Genomic DNA, 17,458 nt, shown 5'->3' with positions numbered 1-17,458 from the left:
ACCCTACTTTCGAGCATTAAAAATAAAGCTTGAGGAAATGCCCTGCCCTAATTCCCATCACTGCTGGGACTTCATTCTGCTGTGATGGGGGACCAGAGTCTAATTGTCAAATAACAGAACTGAATTCTGTATATTAACAACTCCTGTTCAATTCCTTCTAATCTCTTCTTACTGAACTACTAACTAGACTGTAAAACTCTGTCAGAGAGCACATCTAACGGTTGAAAAGCCTCTAAGCAAGCAGAAAAAAATTTAAGCACGCAAAATGTAAATATGGTATTAAGTTATTTTATTAAGTGAAATGACTGGAACATTTATTGAAACAGACTTAGAATGAATGTAAATGGCAAACTACACAGAGTTCAAATCAGCAACTATACACTTGGTTAAATTCATTTTCTTATATGACACAACTAAATATTTTATATTTATTTTTCTTCTCTTCAACTTCTCTCAAGCCTCTGTATTGTAAACAGAAAGGTCAGAGGTCGTGGTCACATGCAGTTCCCATGGAAACTGATTAACAGGTCTCTTGACTTTGTCCTGTTGACGTCTGCCCTCCTTGATCATCAGCTGGACATCCTCATCGTCCAGGATACGAATAAGGTCACCATCAGGGTCGCGGTAGTTCAGGGCAATATCATCCACCTTGAAAACATTCCTGCAAGAGACGAAAAAAACACTTCAATAATCAGTGTGTTTTTTTAGAGTATAAATAATATTAAGCATATTCTACAGAAATAGAAAAACTATTTGTGGGTGTTGTTAGTTCTTGTTGGCAGAAATTCTGAGAGATCAGCGAGTGAGATTGTCTCAAAGCCAGTTAATTGCCTGGCTCATAACCTGTTATACATTCAACTGGCAAATCTCATAAGGGCCATCCTATTCAAGCTGCAGCTGCACCCTGTATTGCCATCACTCATCTGCAAGCTACTTTGCAACCCACTACCACCCTAGCTCCTCCCAGTTATACTCCATATTCCAAGTATATGGATGGAAGTGTGAAAAAATTCCAGAACAGAGCCATATCACCAAATATAAATGACTGCATTTGGACTAACAACCACATTTTGTTATGATTCAGTGTTATCAGTGTTTGTGTTTTATGTGTGTGACTCCTCCCACCAGAGGATGGCTGTGGGTTTTTCCTTTTCTCTCTTAGGGGGTGGACACCTGGGAGTGGCTGCTGAGTTGTTGGGTGGAGTTTGTTCCTGTCCTAGGATTGGATAATTGGATGATCACCCCCCTGTAATTAACCACCAGATAACAGCCCCCTGGCCCCCTCCCTCCTAGCTTCCACCATCCTCCACCACCAGCCTGTGTTTTCCAGTTGTTGATACTTAGAGTGCCTTTGCAAACTGATTCGCAAGTTTAACCTCATTTGTGTGTCTGGCGTTAGAGCCTTGATCTTGTAAATCGTTGTAAATAGATTTGTATATATTGTATATTGTGTATATATTGTTCCCTGCAGCAGCCTGGTAGGTGTGAGAAGCCATTTTTGCTGACTCAGTTTTCTCCTGGTTTTCTTTTAGAATGTTAGGTAAGTGAACTGTCTTTTGGTTGGATTTCTTTTGTATAGGGAAGCATAGGGACCTTTTTAGGGAGTTTTGTTTATTATTTTGGCATTGCTCACTGCTGAAGCAAATAAATGGCTGCTTAGCACTTTAAAAGGTACTATTGTTTTTGCGCTTTCTTGGGTGGTGCATGAGTGGGGGCCAATTTCTTGCTGTGTTCAATGTACGCCTAGATTTAGAATGTAACAGAATAAAACAGTCTTGAGATACCTTAGGAGGCCCATTTTCTGAGCTTTCTTGTTCTACAGCGCTGGCATCTGTCTTTTCTTTTCCTACTTCCTGTCTTCTCGTATGTAACCAACACCCTTTCCTCCCTATCCTTATTCTCCCCCTCCCTTTTATCAGTGCTAAGCCATATTAAAACTCAAGACCAGGGTCTCATCCATCCTACTCCAGGGCACAATAGGCCTGAACACAGAAAAACAATAATGAGCAGATAAGCGGCGGAAATGAACTGATTATGAATGGGGAGGGCTAATAATCATAGCGTTCACATATCTAAATTACCAGATAATGAGAAATAGAGGGAGAGGGAGAATGAAAGAGAAAAAGACAGATAGCGTAATGAGCACATGCATCCGGTGATGTTGCTGAGGGAAAGATTGCAAGAGGGGGGACTTGGAGGTCCCACAGGAACTAATTTGATGAGTGGTGAGGATTGGCAACAGGCATTTTGCAGGTTTGCAGTGCACAATGACTAAATATGTTCCTCCTCAGGGCAGGTCGGTGAATTAATGGATTCATACCCATCGCTGTTTGTTGTGGAATTTCATTTTAACTCACAAAAAATGAAATGCTGAAAGCGTGCTCACAAAGGTCAGCAATCAGCATAGTTCATCAGTACATGCTGGAAGAAACATCAGATATGGAAATCTGCTCAATTTTGCGTGGACAAAAGCTTAGATTTGTAATGTAAATTTAACATCTAATTGCTCATGTAGAAATAACCAAAACAAGTGGTGGTTTTTTTTTAATTCAGAAAAGAATTTGGAAGAATATTTGATATCAGAATATTTATGTGAATGCATGTACAGTATGGTTCATGTTTCTGTGCAAAGAGAGTTTACTGAAACTATTTATGAATAAAAGCAGTCCAGAATTTTAATGGAATAAAAGTTGGATCTGGGATCACGTTCATACAATCTTTAGTAAACATCATGAAAACATTTAATAAATTGCAACATATAAACTATGACTATGTGAGAGAGAACCAGAAGTAAATTGCTGTTAGATCCTAATCAATCATTTTCTAATGTCTGTCATAGTTAATGAAGTCCGTGCTGTTGTGCCACATGTGTAAAGGAGTGCAATCCTCCTGCTGTGGATGGTTTCTGTTGCAATTTCTTGCCGCTGGTATGCAATAAACTCAGAAGAAAAACAGAATCAGATTATAGTCATTGATGCTGAATCCCTTTAATTTCATCTTTCACAATTTTCACTGGAGTAATAGTAAAGCTGAATTAAATTTCCCAGTTCAATTCAATTTTATATGTGTGTGTGTGTGTGTGCGTGTGTGTGTGTCTCTGTGTGTGTGTATTACATTGTAAAGTAAAGCCCCTAAAAATCTGTTTTGACTTTTCTCTAACAATCAGATCTTGTTAGAGATCCTTGGCCAGCACTTGGTGATAATGGAGAAGAAGAACTCCCTTTTAACAGGAAGAGACGTCCACCAGAACCAAACTTAGCTTCTGTAATATTCCAGACCAACATTGAATATAAATATATAGACGTATTTAGGAGTTATAAGATGCGCACATGATGCACCAATAGACCAGTAAGACCCCAGTGCAAATGTAAACAGCTGAAAACAGCATGAACGTCTCCTTTAACAGTATTCACAAGCTTTAACCAAGTAAATCATTATCACATTTTAGAAGGTGTGGTAATTTGCTTACATGTGTGAAGTCGCTCACAGTAATTTCTCCCTCAGCGCCGATGCTAATCTTTCCCATATAGGTGTAAATGCAGTAAGGGTGTGGCTTTTTTATAACCTAAAACCCAGCGCTACTACAAGACTGAGAGCAGATTACTGAGGAACTGAGGATAGTTTTACCTCATGCGAGACAGCAGGTCCTTGTATGATGGCTGGATGCTGAGGTCCTCTTGTACACACACATCTCTGTTAAAGAAGGAACACACAATTCTCTGATTAAAGCATTTAGAAAACTGAAGGCCTAAAAATCAATATACACAATGCTAATAGGAGAGATTCACTTTTACATTATGTCGCCTGCAACAATAAATTCAACAAATTCACAGTAACAAATTCAATCCAAGGTTTTTTGTTGGATTTTGTTACATCTGAAATCTGACTGAAGGGGATTCAAATCCCTCCACAAAGCTGAAGTGAGAAATGCAGTATTCATTTTCTTTTAACTTCAAGAACAAATGTGCAGGATTTAAGGGATGTAATTGTACAAATAGAAGATAGTGCTATATATTAGTGTACGATCACCTGTAATGACTAACTGTAATGTTTTCATTACCTGATGGCTGAGGCTAACATTTGATGTTAGTTATCTGAAGCCATTAAAGCCTCAAAGTATAAAATTAGGGGACCTATTAATGTTTTTAATTTTTGTTTTTTTCAGGATTATACTCAAGCAGCTTTGCATGATTCACAGTTTGAAATAATCCTTATTTATCTTATCCTGGGCCTCGGTGTATCCCTCAGTTCCTCCACTGTCTGAAACAAGCTGCTTATCTACCTTTAAGCCAATATTCTTGTGATTCATTTGAACCGTAATTTGCATATATCTGTGGTGATCATATGAAGGATCTCTTCTCACTGGCATGATACTGTTTCAAGAGTAACATATAAATAAACAATGCGTTTAAAACCTGAAATCGAATCGCACACGATATCATCTTAGCTCACTAAAGTCAGACAGACCTGGTGTCGACTCCAGAAGGGGTGAGCAGGAAGCAGCGGAGACAGCTGTATGTGTGGCCTCCACTTTCACCTTCAGAGTCACTCTCAGGGAGGGGTTTAATAATCTTCACAAAGGTTTCTGGGAAGATACCGGTCTGATTGTTTACTGTACCCTGAAGGAGAAAAAAAAGAAGAAGAGGAAGAAGCGCATAAAGAAGAGGAAGCAAATGATCAAAAGATGAGCGAACAAATGAATTATGTCTCAGAGGATGGAGTGATAGGGGACTGATGATTAGACAAGGTGATGATTTAAAGGAGAGAAAGAGAAGAAAGCAGCATGGAAGTGCATCTGGAGAGACGTTTTCCCGACTAATTAGCGTGTTCATAATATGCTGCTGATGTTGGAAGCACTAAACACAATCATACAGCCTTTTTACTACACCCCTGGTGTCTCACTGTGTTACTCTGCAGAAACACATACAGAAGCTGTTTCAAAAAGCATCCAGCACTTTCACACATTTATTGTAGAACAAGGAAGCAGTATTATGTGAAAAAAAAGCCTTTCATTGTAACGCGCCGAAATCACAACTTTGGATCAAGTACAATGATGATAACACCCAGTCTGTCCTGAAAAGTTGTATATTCAAACCTCTTTAGTCAGCTGACTTGTATGTTATCTAATGGGTGTGAATTTAATAAAAATGGAGCATTTGTAGTATCTTGTGTTGCAACTTTAAAGCAATTGATAAAAGTTAAGTTAAAAAAAATTAGGATCTGAAGACAGCACATCCAGATAATCATTTTGTTTCTATCACAACTTCACGTGCTTCTGAGGTCCATGGAAAAGGGCAAAAGTCTAGAGAGCTTGAAAGAGGTTGTAGTTGTACAACTTTGCTGCTTGATCATTGTGGTTCATCCTGCAGCCTGCACCTGGATTACCAAATCATTACTTTGGAGGAGGCTGTAAAACGTTATGTCCTGGCTTCATTTCAGGAAATTACATAATAATCAATGAACATTTATGGGCAGAACATTTTTTCTAATGCACCCCAAATACTGACTGTACCTTTAATTTGATCTTTATAGTATGGGTGTGGATGGAGCTTCAGCCTCTTCAGCCTTTTTATGAGGATTAAAAGAGGCTAGAAAGGAAAACGGCATGTGCTTTATTTCTACATTCAGTAAAAACAGAACACCATTCAAGAAATACATATATCCTTATATACTCACTTGATGATCTTATTGCAAGTTAATGTGCTTAAATAGTTGAGCTTAGTCTTCCTTAAATTGTAGTAACAGTACTCTAAGTACTATGAAGTACTACAAGCGGTACTTTTACTTTATTGTGACCTTTTGAAGTCTTTATTGAAAAAAATGACAGAACTGGTTGGTTAGTTGGTTGGTTAGTTGGCTGGTTGGTTAGTTGGTTAGCAGGAATAAGGTTAAAAAAACATGGACAAAAAGTGTTATGTTGTGGCCGGGTTGGGTCCACTAGGGGGCAACAGTGGTTGTTGGTGTTTTCCGGTCTGTGGGGGCCGATGTCCCGGCCCCCCGAATAAAGTACAGCCGTGAGCTAAACATGTCTCCATGATTCCTGAGTCTCAGGCTATTACATATGGCGACGAGGATGAAAGCCAGGGTTTGCTGTGAAGTCGCAGCGTCGTAAGTGACTGCGGAACGGAGGTTGGCGAGAGGTACAGCGCTAGCATCTGTTGGAAGCGGAGCATAACCCTCGGTGTGGAATAATGGCTACCACTTTGGGCTCGGTGGCATCGTTCGACGGAGAGCGGCAATCCTGGGAGGAATATTGTGAGATATTGGAGTACTTCTTCGTGGCGAATGACACTAAGGGAGAAGGCAAAAATAACAGTAATGCTGATGGTCTGAGTCGTCTACCTCTTCCAGAGTTGCTCCCTAAAGAAGTGGCGGCGGAGGACCAAGTGTTAATGGTAGATCAGGACCAGGAGGAAGTGATGACATCTGAGCAGCTGCAGAGATGGACAACCAAAGACCCAGTACTCGCCAGAGTACGTGAGTATGTATTGAGGGGATGGCCCAATACGCAGCATCATGATTTTCAACCCTACAGGCAGAGGCAACAGGAGCTGAGTGTGCAGGATGGGTGCGTGCTGTGGGGGTCAAGGGTGGTGATACCAGAGAGAGGTCGACTCCCCCTGTTGGAACAGCTACATCAGTCACACCCAGGTATGAGCCGCATGAAAGGCCTGGCCAGAAGTTACATGTGGTGGCCGCATATGGAGAATGACATTGAAGACAAGGTGAGGTCTTGCCGTAACTGCCAGGAGCTTAGACACAGACCACAAGAGGCACCCTTACACCCCTGGGAGTGGCCAGAAAAGCCCTGGAGGTACAAGTCACTCCTGTGGTGACGCCCTCTCTGGGGAGTAGTGATTCACCCGAATCACCGGCCATGGAGTTGCGGCGGTCGCAACGAACCAAGAGACAGCCGGAGTACTTGAGAGACTTTGTGCCGTGATTACAGTGAATTGTTATTGGTTAACACATGGCTGTTGGACTAAGGGTTTTTGGTTATGGGTGTGTTCTGTGATGTTTTAAACTACGGTGTAGTTTCAGTTTAAGGGGGGAGGAATGTTATGTTGTGGCCGGGTTGGGTCCACTAGGGGGCAACAGTGGTTGTTGGTGTTTTCCGGTCTGTGGGGGCCGATGTCCCGGCCCCCCGAATAAAGTACAGCCGTGAGCTAAACATGTCTCCATGATTCCTGAGTCTCAGGCTATTACAAAAAGTCACTGATATGCAATCATGTGAAAAGAAAGTTCACACAGATGTTGTTTGGCACTTTGCTGCAGTCAGATGTGTGTTTACTCAATGTGAAGAAGGAAAAACATCATGTCTTTAGGCAGGAACTTATGGGACCCATCAGTCTGAGAAGAATTACTGTATGAGGCCATTTACAAATTATTTGAAGTTTATAAATCCACAGGGAGAAAGATCTTTCACAAATTAAAAATATTCAGGACAGCTGCCAATCTTCCCAAGGGTGGACAACCCCCAAAGATTTGCTCTTTTTTTTTTTAGCTAAAAATATTCTTCAATTTTGAGGGATTCTTGGCTCTTCAATACATTGAAAGTGGTAAGATTAATCAAAAAAATCTGATTACCACTAATTGGATTACAAACCCATCTAAGCTGATATTGTCCCTAGAATAGATCATGTTGAAACAAACCTGGATCCTGCTTTGTGTCATTTTCTACAGACTCTGTAGACGTACTCTCTGTTGTAAGTCACTCGATAGAAGTCACTGGTCACTGCAGTCATGGGCTGAGTATGTTCTACTACCAGCGTACATCCAGTTCTCCTTAAAGTCAAAGCTGACGACCAGTCCAAGCCTGCAGGCTTCTTTCTCTGCATCAACACTTCACAGCTGCTCGCTTCTATCACTCTCCTTTCAGTTGGCCGCTGAGCAGCACTGTCGCAGCAGCTAGTGATGAAGTCTGTTTCTCATTGGCAGCTTTGCAGCCGCTGGATTTGTCGGTTTCCAAAACTGTGGTTTCACTCTGGTGTGTTTGAAATGTTTACCTTGACGCACCAGTATGCCAGTTGGATTTGTCACGTTTTCCACCCACATCCACTCTGTCCACTGACTAACTCTACGCACTCAGTCAACTTTTCACAAGTTGTAAGTGTTGCATTAACCTCACCCCCCATCAAAAAAAACAAAAAACAAAAGACATACTACTAGTGTGGATAACAGCGTTGCCAAAAAAGAACAAAGCCTCAGCATTTTGCAGTGTTGCATAAGGACAAATAGATTATGTTTTCTGTTACTTTTTTTTCTATCTCTTTAGAAAGCCGGGGGCAGGTTAAGTTCATCCTCCTCCTCCTCTGTGGTGATTCTCTTCCCTCTCCCATCAGGGCAGCTTCCACCTCCTTTCTCTCTCCCACTCACCCAGCGTCGTTCTCACATCTCGACACCTCACACAGTTTTATCAAGCATGTTTCTTTACCTTTTTTTTAAGTACTCACAAAGTGAGTGATGAAGAAGAATTACTATGACATCTATTTGCCAGCAGCCATATTCCAGCATTGCATTTTTAAAAAAAAAAATGCAGAGTATTAGATAAAAATATCCACTTGTGCACGACTCATACATACAAACAGTGAAAACTAGAGCAGAGCTTCTCCAATCACACCAGGGAAGGCACTCTGTGGTCACCGTAGTAGGCTGATTCTGAGTAGGATGTTGTCAATCTTTTTTTTAAATGATTGTTTTCATTATAGTTTAACTGACTGGACTACTCGACTCTGATTTGCCACAGAGTTGGCTCTTTATCCTCTGCAGTTAAAAAAAGGCCTAGTGAAAACATTTTAAAAATATGTAAAAGACAAATAAATCAAACCAAATCAAAAGATTATTGTAAAGCAGCAGGTCCGTTGCTCATAGTTGTTATTCTAGATCTCAGATTGGGCTGAACTCTTTGTGGATACTAGTGGATACATATTACAAACCTGGCACATCATTTCTTTATCATTTCAGATTTCGACATACTCAGACCAAATAATAAAGGAATAAATAAATCGACAAATAGGCAGATGTGCATGTCTTTCAATCATGACAGTCTGCAAACATGGACACTGTCATGGCTTGCCATGTTCGCGGTTTTTCTTTGTTTTCTGTTTTTTGTTTACATTTACACATCTCCTGTCACACATGTCTAGAGACCAGTGGCAATCCTCAAAACTGTGTACACGCTGGAAGCAATTTGAAGCGACGGGGCAACAAGAGACAAGAGAAAGTGAGTGACATTTGATCATTTAAGTGACTGCAGGTGGAAAAAGTGCCGGTGAGGAGAAGTTGGTGGGACCCACGATAAACTCTTCGCAACTTCCAGGTGAATAACTGAAGCAACTACCAATGACAATGAAGAATACTGTTAATTGACATATGAAAGGCTGATGTCCTGCAGGTTTTAGATATCACCCTGAAACCACACATGAATCAAATGATTAGTTCATTTTCAGGCTTCTGGAGAACTTCAAGACATGTTGAGGAGGAGGTCATTTAATCATTTAAATCAGCTGTGTTGGATCAGGGACACATCTAAAACTTGCAGGACACCGGCCCTTGAGACCTGGAGTTCCCCCACCCCTGTGTTAAAGGGTCACCTATGAAACAAAAACCCAGAAAAGCTGCAAGCAAACAGCTGTTAGCTTCAAAGCGATGTGTTACCAGCAAATCACTTCCACAGTGTACTAGGGTCTAACAGTATCTGTACGACAGAAGAACGTGTGAATCCCATGACAGTTTCACGATTGCTTCCTAGAGCAGGGGTGGGCAACTCCAGGCCTCGATGGGCCGGTGGCCTGCAAGCTTTTGATATCACCCTGGGTCACATAATTAGTTCATTACCAGGCCTCTGGAGAACTTCAGGACATGTTGAGGAGGTCATTTAGCCATTTGAATCAGCTGTGTTGGATCAAGGAAACATCTAAAACCTGCAGGACACCGGCCCTCAAGGCCTGGAGTTGCCCAACCCTGTCCTAGAGCTTACTGGCTGTTGTTAGGTGAAATCCACTGCAAGGAGTCTTCTGCACCAAAAACATCCACACGACTGCTTTGGTCACAAGCGGATGGCAGGGATTGCCTATCATTTACAAGGAAAACACAGAGCTGTCTGCAAACACTGTTTACTATTCGAGTGTGTTTCCTTGTGTCACTCATACTGCAGGATTTATCTTACTTTATCTATGGACTTCAATGTTGTACTTTTATTACCAATAAAGTTGTGCTTTTTGTTAAAAGAGACAAATGAACAAAGCAAAACAAAAGGAAAACGAGCAACCACATTTGGGTCCTTAGCCTTTAAAGTAAAAGTTGTGCCTTCCTCCTTAAACCAATAAGTTTCAAAGGACACTTTTACTTTTACACTGAAGGTGAATGTTGAGGTTTCAGCGACACTCCTCACAGCTGCAGCTTCCATAAAAACTACAGGTGACCGCAGCGATCAGTTACTGAAGTGTTTGTAAGGAGGTACAGTGGTTTGAAAACGTGTTTGCCCCCTTCCTGTTTTTTTGTATGTTTGTTACACTTAAATGTTTCAGATCATCAAACAAGTTTAAATATTAGACAAAGATAACACAAGTCAAACTAAATCCAGTTCATAAATGAAAGTGCTTGTAATTATATAACGGGGAAAAAATCCAAACCTACGTGACCCTTCGTTAAAAAGTGATTAAACCTAATAACTGGGCCATCCATAGCAATGAAGTATTTGCAATAACTGGCAATGAATCTTTTACAGTGCTGTGGAGGAATTTTGGCCCACTCATGTTTGCAGAATTGTTGTAATTCAGCCAAAGTTGAGGGTTTTCGAGCATGAACCACCTTTTTAAGGTCATGCCACATCATCTCAATCTGGTCAGGACTTTGACTAAGCCACTCCAAAGTCATTGTCCTGCTGCAGAATCCTCCAGTACACTTCAGCTTGAGGTCACAAACAGATGACTGTTTGTAAACAGCAGAATTCATGGTTCAGTTATTACAAGTCTTCCAGGTCCTGAGGGAGCAAAACAGCCCCAGACCATCACAGCACCATATTTTACTGTTGGTATGATGCTCCTTTTTGTTGTTTAAGGGTCTTTTGTGACCTCTTGGATGACATCATTGCATAACCTGTTTACCAATTACATTAGGGCAATTACATTACCAGTTACATTCCTTTTTGCCCTCAAAACAAATCAAGCTGACTTTCAGTCAGCTTGATTTGAGTGAATTCAGCTTTGAGAGCAGAGCTGCCTGTAAGAGCATGATTCTACTGCAACGCTCGCCAAGCAGACACTCGCATCTACAATGGCTTCTTTGTGCATCTAGCTGCTGAGTTCTACGCGCGGGTTATTGATTTTGAGGAATTTGACTGCACAAGTGCCAAAATATAATTCCATATAAATATACATGTTCGTATATTTACTGGAATATATCTGTGCACACAGTCCGGGCAAACATTAGAACAGTCTGCGGGACTGAGATGTGTGTAAAACTAAAATATCTCAGTCTTTTGTCCATCAGTTTTGTCCATCTTTTGGAAGAGGTGCTGGACAACTGGAAAGTGGATGTGTGTGCATTTACAGTTTTTCTCAGTCGCTTTGGTGCGTTTCTCAGATCAGAATTGAAATTCTCATAACTATTAGTTCAACCTCCACAACACTCAGTCATTTGTGCACATCATAGTAGCAATTTCTCCTCTCTCTGAACAAACTGCAAATGATTTTGGACATGAACCAGTTGCTTCCATACATTTCCCTGCTGCTTTCTGACATTTCCATTTGCTTATGTCATGTCAGTCAAAAGTAATCATACCTATGGATGCTGAACAGTCATTCCCAATAAAACTAATAGTCATACATCCATTGCTTAAGTCATCACACACAAAATTGTTGAACTAGTTATCACATGCCAAATATTGGCCATCTGTCAAGCAAATCCTATACCTTTCTGTATCATTTTTCCTGGAAATGTCTCCGAAATTGAACAATTGATCTCAGGTGAATTACAGCTGTCACTCATGAGGAGGCTCTACCAAATTGGTGATTTTATGTTTACATGTATTCTACAGTGAACAAGTGACTGTAGCATATTTTTCTTTTGCACAATTCTGTAGGATTACAAACACTTCTACACAATGGAAATGTGAGACGTACGTATTCAGTGTCTCAGTTACTCCCAAGACTCCCATAACATCTACAGTGACTTTACTGCACATTTCAGATGGCTGTACAGGTAGGCCATAGTGCTGTCGTCAGCATTTTCAGGTGTCACCAATTGTTTTTGCAATGGGAAACACTGAAATTATAAACTGTCATAGTGGAAACATGACAATGCCATTTGACTATCTTGTTCATAAAGATGGTGTCAAGACTTTTCATTTTGATGGCACTGACAGTTTCATTGACATGGATACTTGCTTTTGAGGTATGGATAATCAATTCTGTGCATGTGACGTGCTTTAGCAGGCTATCCACTAGGTTTTGCAGTTTGCACTAATTGTTTTGGGAAATGCACTAACTGCTGTGCAAATGTTAATGGTGTTCTGAGAAACGCACCAAAGCGACTGAGAAAAACTGTATTTAGGCTGCAGTCTCTCTCTGCTCTCCTTACTTTCTTATCCCGCCTATTTTTTATCTACTAAGTTAAAAGCAGACAACCATCACTTAACCATTACTTTCTTTCTCTTCTTCACTCTTCTTCATAATTGTATTGCTCATTTTCCCTCTCTTGATGTTTCCCTAATTCCATCTCTCTTCATTGCTCCACTCTGATCTTTAGCTCTTCTATTTTTATTCCTCACTTTTCCCAATATACTCCCAATGAAGACACCACCTCTTTCAACGTAAAAAAAAAAAACTCCTCTTCTTTTCTTCCATCTCATCTCCACCTCCACCTCTTCTTTATTTTCCCACCCCTCCCTCTCACTCTCCATCCAGCTTTCTCAGGCTTCCACTCTCCCACTCTTTCGCTGCCTCTCTCCTTCTCCACCTTTCTCTCTTTCTCTCGTCCCTCTCATATTCTCGCCCTCTTTCTCTCTCCGTTCTTACCTCCAGCCAGTCGACATTGACTCGTCGCAGCAGGAAGATCACCTCTCCCTTCTTCAGGTTCAACTCCGCCTTGCTGTTGCCGCGAAAGTCAAACATCGCCTGAGAAACACACACACGCACACATACACACCACAAAAGAGAGAGTACACACGCACGCACACACACACAAAGTCAGTGAGAGAAAAGAGGAGCGATTTAAAAGAGCATACGGATTCAACACAAAGAAGGAACAATGACGGGTAAGACACTTTTTGCATGTGTATAATTAAGAGAGGAGAGAGCGAGAGAAAGAAGGGACGCTAGAACAAAAATTAGCCTGAAGATGATAATATTTTTGAGCAGAAAAGATATGTGATAGAAAGAAAGTGAAGTTGTGAGTCTAAGAAGAGTTTTAAGGTATGTTTGTGTAAGAGAGAAATAAAGCACAGGAATGAGGAAAGGAGGGCTGCCGAAGTAGCAGTGTTCTTGCTGATACTGGTAAATATGTGTAAGCCTGTCAAACTCTACATGTGTGTGTGTGCGAGCTAACGCTGCAGCTGAGGATCAGTTCCAGTAACAACTATTATATATTTATGGAATTTTGAGAATCAGAAATAAAAGTGTGACAAACGCTTGCATCCAAGGTTAACCATTTTTATAGATGCCTCTATTTTTTCTAATCTAGAAAACATTTATGTACTATAGCTGCATGTGGCACCGTTTACATAACATATGATATACAGTGTCTGTAGTCACTTCTACAAGCGTGAGTGTGTGTAGGATGAAGTCAAAAGCTGGTATGAGGACATTGGAAAACTCAAAAGTTATACAGCCTGAGGAGGCGCCACACTGCAATGTAAAGGTGTGTGTGTGTGTGTGTGTGTGTGTGTGTGTGTGTGTGTGTGTGTGTGTGTGTGTGTGTGTGTGTGTGTGTGTGTGTGTGTGTATGAAGGGGTGGCTAGATACTCGACTGTCCTAGTCTGCATCAGTGCGTGTGGAATAAAAGCCTCCCAAAGTTGAATTTGCATTTTAAGTAGAACTCAGTAGAGTCATTACCGGGGCTCTACACCTATTCCCATCCTTTTGCTAAGAGACTCCTCAAACACACAGATGACAAACGGCCTATTACACACACAACGACAAACATGCACACACTCAAACTACAATAATCTTTTACTAATACTTGTTCTGTATTAATCTTGTTGGTGTACCGCGCACTCCCATTAGCATTCACGCCCCACACGAGCGTGAATGCTAATGGGGAAGGGGACGAGGGAGGGAGCTGGTGTGGTGGTGGGGTTAGAGTGAGAGACAATGGGAGGAAAGCCATTACATGAGGGAGTGAAAAATAACAAATACAATTTGGAGAATCAGAGAGGTTGGGAGCGAATGAAAAAAGAATGCAGAGCGGTTACATCAGTGGGAGGGAGGTGAAGATGAGGAGGAGGAAGAGGTGGAAAAAGAGGAGGAGATAAGAAAAGTTAAAGTTAAGCAGAGGCACGGTGCTGGGGGAGGCAGTGAGTGAGTGATGGAGTGAGACAGCGAGTGAGTAGGGAATCTCTGTTTTTTCATACTTCATGATTTGACAGGACGTGAGAACTAGGCTGCTGAGGGATGTAAGATTGAGCACATGTGTGGACAACAGAGGTAACGCTCTTGTAAATTCACAGTGATGTGTCACATGTGCTGCCTCCTGCACACCATCCGTGCAGTTCTCTGACATAAGTGAATGGAGGATTTCCAGTTATGTGTTCAACCTGATCCTCCTGACACACTGAGAGAGGTTCATGTCTGTCATGTTTGGTTTTTAAATTTGGTGCTTTGCAAGTAACATCACCAATTCCAGCTAATCTGTGATCTTTTTCTAGGCATTTTGGCTGTTTCTCCACACGTAAACTATGATTTAGGTCATTGAAAATGGAGATGTTATGAATCCCTTTCATGTAGTGGAAACAGAAACTTTTGTCTTGCAACATCAAAGGTGCCTTTATGTTCTTTTTGACACCAGTTCATTATGTTTCGAAGCATATGATTGGCCAAGATTTCTGTTCAGTTAGATTTATATTTGTTGGCCTGCTCTTAATATTGTTTGTTTGTTTTTGGATTTTTGCATTTTCATGAGGCCATTTTTTCCAAACGAAAGCTGAAAATCCCCGTTTTAAAAAATACCTGAGTGAATGGAGCTTTAATCAAGAATCACAATAAATGCTAACGCTGTGTTGTCTACTGGATGTGTAAAAGCAGCTGTTTACTAACATGCTAGCTTTGACATGTTCGCATGGCGTGCGCGACACTCCTGCCAGAGACACAAATCCCCTTTGGGGCCATCCTGGTCAAAAAGCTGTGTTGAACCCTTGTGACAAGGGAGCAGCTGAAATTAGCTTCTTCTTTATGGTCTGTATGGAGTATGCATGTTGTTGCACTCCCCCAAGTGGCCAAAAATATTACTGCAGGTTCAAGACGTTTTGAACTGGTTCCTGTGGTAAGTACATAGTATACTTGAATATCCCAGTATTCCTTTTTAAACAGCAAGAAACCAATCAACTTGAGTTAACCACATACAGAGATGGTAATATGAATCTAAAAACCAGTGCGAGCACCAGAAGCTATGAGCTATCCACAAGTAGACTACACTGAAGTGTTAACAGACACAATCACTCAGCCTTTTGGTCGCACCTGATATAGCCTGCATTAGAAACTTGGTGTGTAAATCCTGAATTTTACTTTCTGTGTCTGTGTCCAAATCTGAGTGTGAGTGTGAGTGAGTGCACATGTGTGCTGCATGTGTGTCCACAGAAAATGAGACGCAGACTGGTGGCAAATTAATGAAGCTGGGGAGAGAGGGAGCTGGCTGGATTAACAATCCAGATGAGATTACCCTGACCCTGAGGACACGTGCGCTTTGAATTTGGGGCTGCTATTTTTAATGCATTATTCCAGACGCTGTTTTTATTACAGCGTTGACCCGCCGCTGCCTGTAATTTATAGATGATGGGACAATGTGTTGGAGATGATAAGCTGGTATCTGTAGCACAAACACAAAATATGATGTGACAAACCAATTCCCCATCTTTCTGCACCTCTTTTCTCTCTCTCCAATGCAGCGCCAGCTTTATTCCGCCTCTTTCTCCTTTTACTTCTACTTGTCATTTTCCAATTATCTCTGTTTCAGCCTGTTTCATCCAGAGACTCCTTTCTGTTTTTAAACTATGTCCCTCTGCGTCTCCATTAATAATTTAGCCTTCTAATCAAGTAGTTAGCTTGATGAGTGTAAACTACAAGTTCTCATTGTTGGTAAGATTGGGCTGCGCATAGACATATGACTAAGTGTTAGATGCAATAAATCTTATGATGGTGATGTTGGTCATTGTTAACATTTATGGGAGCTGGGTGGGAAGAATTTGTCCTCAATGTTATCCTGAGAGGCACACAGGAGGAAATCAAAAGGGGTTCAGTTCAAGCCCCCAGCAATCATTAGCAGAGCTGAGCTTTGAGGTGATTTTAGCAATGTGATGACACTATGATCATGTGATGCCAAATCACCCAAAAAGAGTGTCTGCCATACAACACCATAACAAAATGACCACTGGACTCTTTATCTGGCCAGTACAGTGAATTTTAGAAAGACTGTAAGCCTTAAGGAAGTAAGCTTTCATACATTTATAAACATGTAGTTTTTTCTTCTATTAGCCCATTGTCTTATTCCAGCATTCATTTAAGATTAAATTCCTCACAAAAAGAAAAGGAATCAGCTCCTCCCCCCAGCAGTGACATCAATAGAGGCAAAACTGAAAGCATCCGTCCCTTAAAATCTGTCTTTCCTAATGTATCACAAGACACATTAGTGGTGAAAAAAAGACTTCCTGATGTCCTTCTCTGTGTCATTTCTTGTTGTTCAACAGCCATGCAAAGCAAACTATAAGACCGTAGAGTCTCGTCTTTGTCTACACACACGCTACTTTCATTATCGTACGTTGGTGTTGGTACACTGCACAGCGAAAAGCTGGTCTCTAATAGTAGTCACACAGCCCTTGGGTTCAGAAAGCCACAGGGGCAATCATCCAGTACAATTAGTCTTTCACTGACCCCGCCTTAATGAGCTTGTTAAACCCTCAGCTCGTTAGCGTGGCAATAGGGAGGATGATGCTTAATGGAAGTGTCTTTTTTAAATGGATGCCCCATTTCCTAGAAGGCCTGGGGTGAAGGATTATAGTAGAAAACATGTCTTTTTATACATATAAGAATGGACACAGGTTGCAGAGGTTGAGTGTGTATATAGTACTGTGAAAAAGTTGACACCCCTCATTTCTTTATATTTTGCTTCCAATGAGACAGACTCTGTTTTTGGTGTTGAGCGATAGTTCTCGAGGGTCTCTAACGGTCTTTCAAAGTGTCTCTTTGGACATTGGCTGCTTTTTCATTCATGTTTCAGTCCAGTCCTTGTACCTAACTATTCTCAG

At 41.1% G+C, this 17,458-nt stretch overlaps 1 protein-coding gene across 1 annotated transcript in view; it reads right to left on the bottom strand.

Annotated features, from left to right (window-relative positions):
* Window positions 1–285: 285 nt before the first annotated feature.
* Window positions 286–17,458, bottom strand: part of ncf4 (neutrophil cytosolic factor 4) — a 39,630-nt gene continuing 22,457 nt past the window's right edge. Inside the window, exons 7-10 of the mRNA XM_080881119.1 lie at window positions 13,020–13,118; window positions 4,468–4,619; window positions 3,628–3,693; window positions 286–661 (exon numbers count right to left, since the gene is read on the bottom strand). Of these exons, the coding sequence (XP_080737245.1) occupies window positions 454–661; window positions 3,628–3,693; window positions 4,468–4,619; window positions 13,020–13,118 (525 nt within the window). The 3' untranslated portion in view covers window positions 286–453. The remainder of the gene's footprint in view (window positions 662–3,627; window positions 3,694–4,467; window positions 4,620–13,019; window positions 13,119–17,458) is intronic.

The sequence above is a fragment of the Rhamphochromis sp. 'chilingali' genome (assembly GCF_963969265.1).
Source record: "Rhamphochromis sp. 'chilingali' genome assembly, chromosome: 4".
Classification (NCBI taxonomy): domain Eukaryota; kingdom Metazoa; phylum Chordata; class Actinopteri; order Cichliformes; family Cichlidae; genus Rhamphochromis; species Rhamphochromis sp. 'chilingali'.
This window is presented reverse-complemented; position numbering and strand designations above follow the sequence as displayed.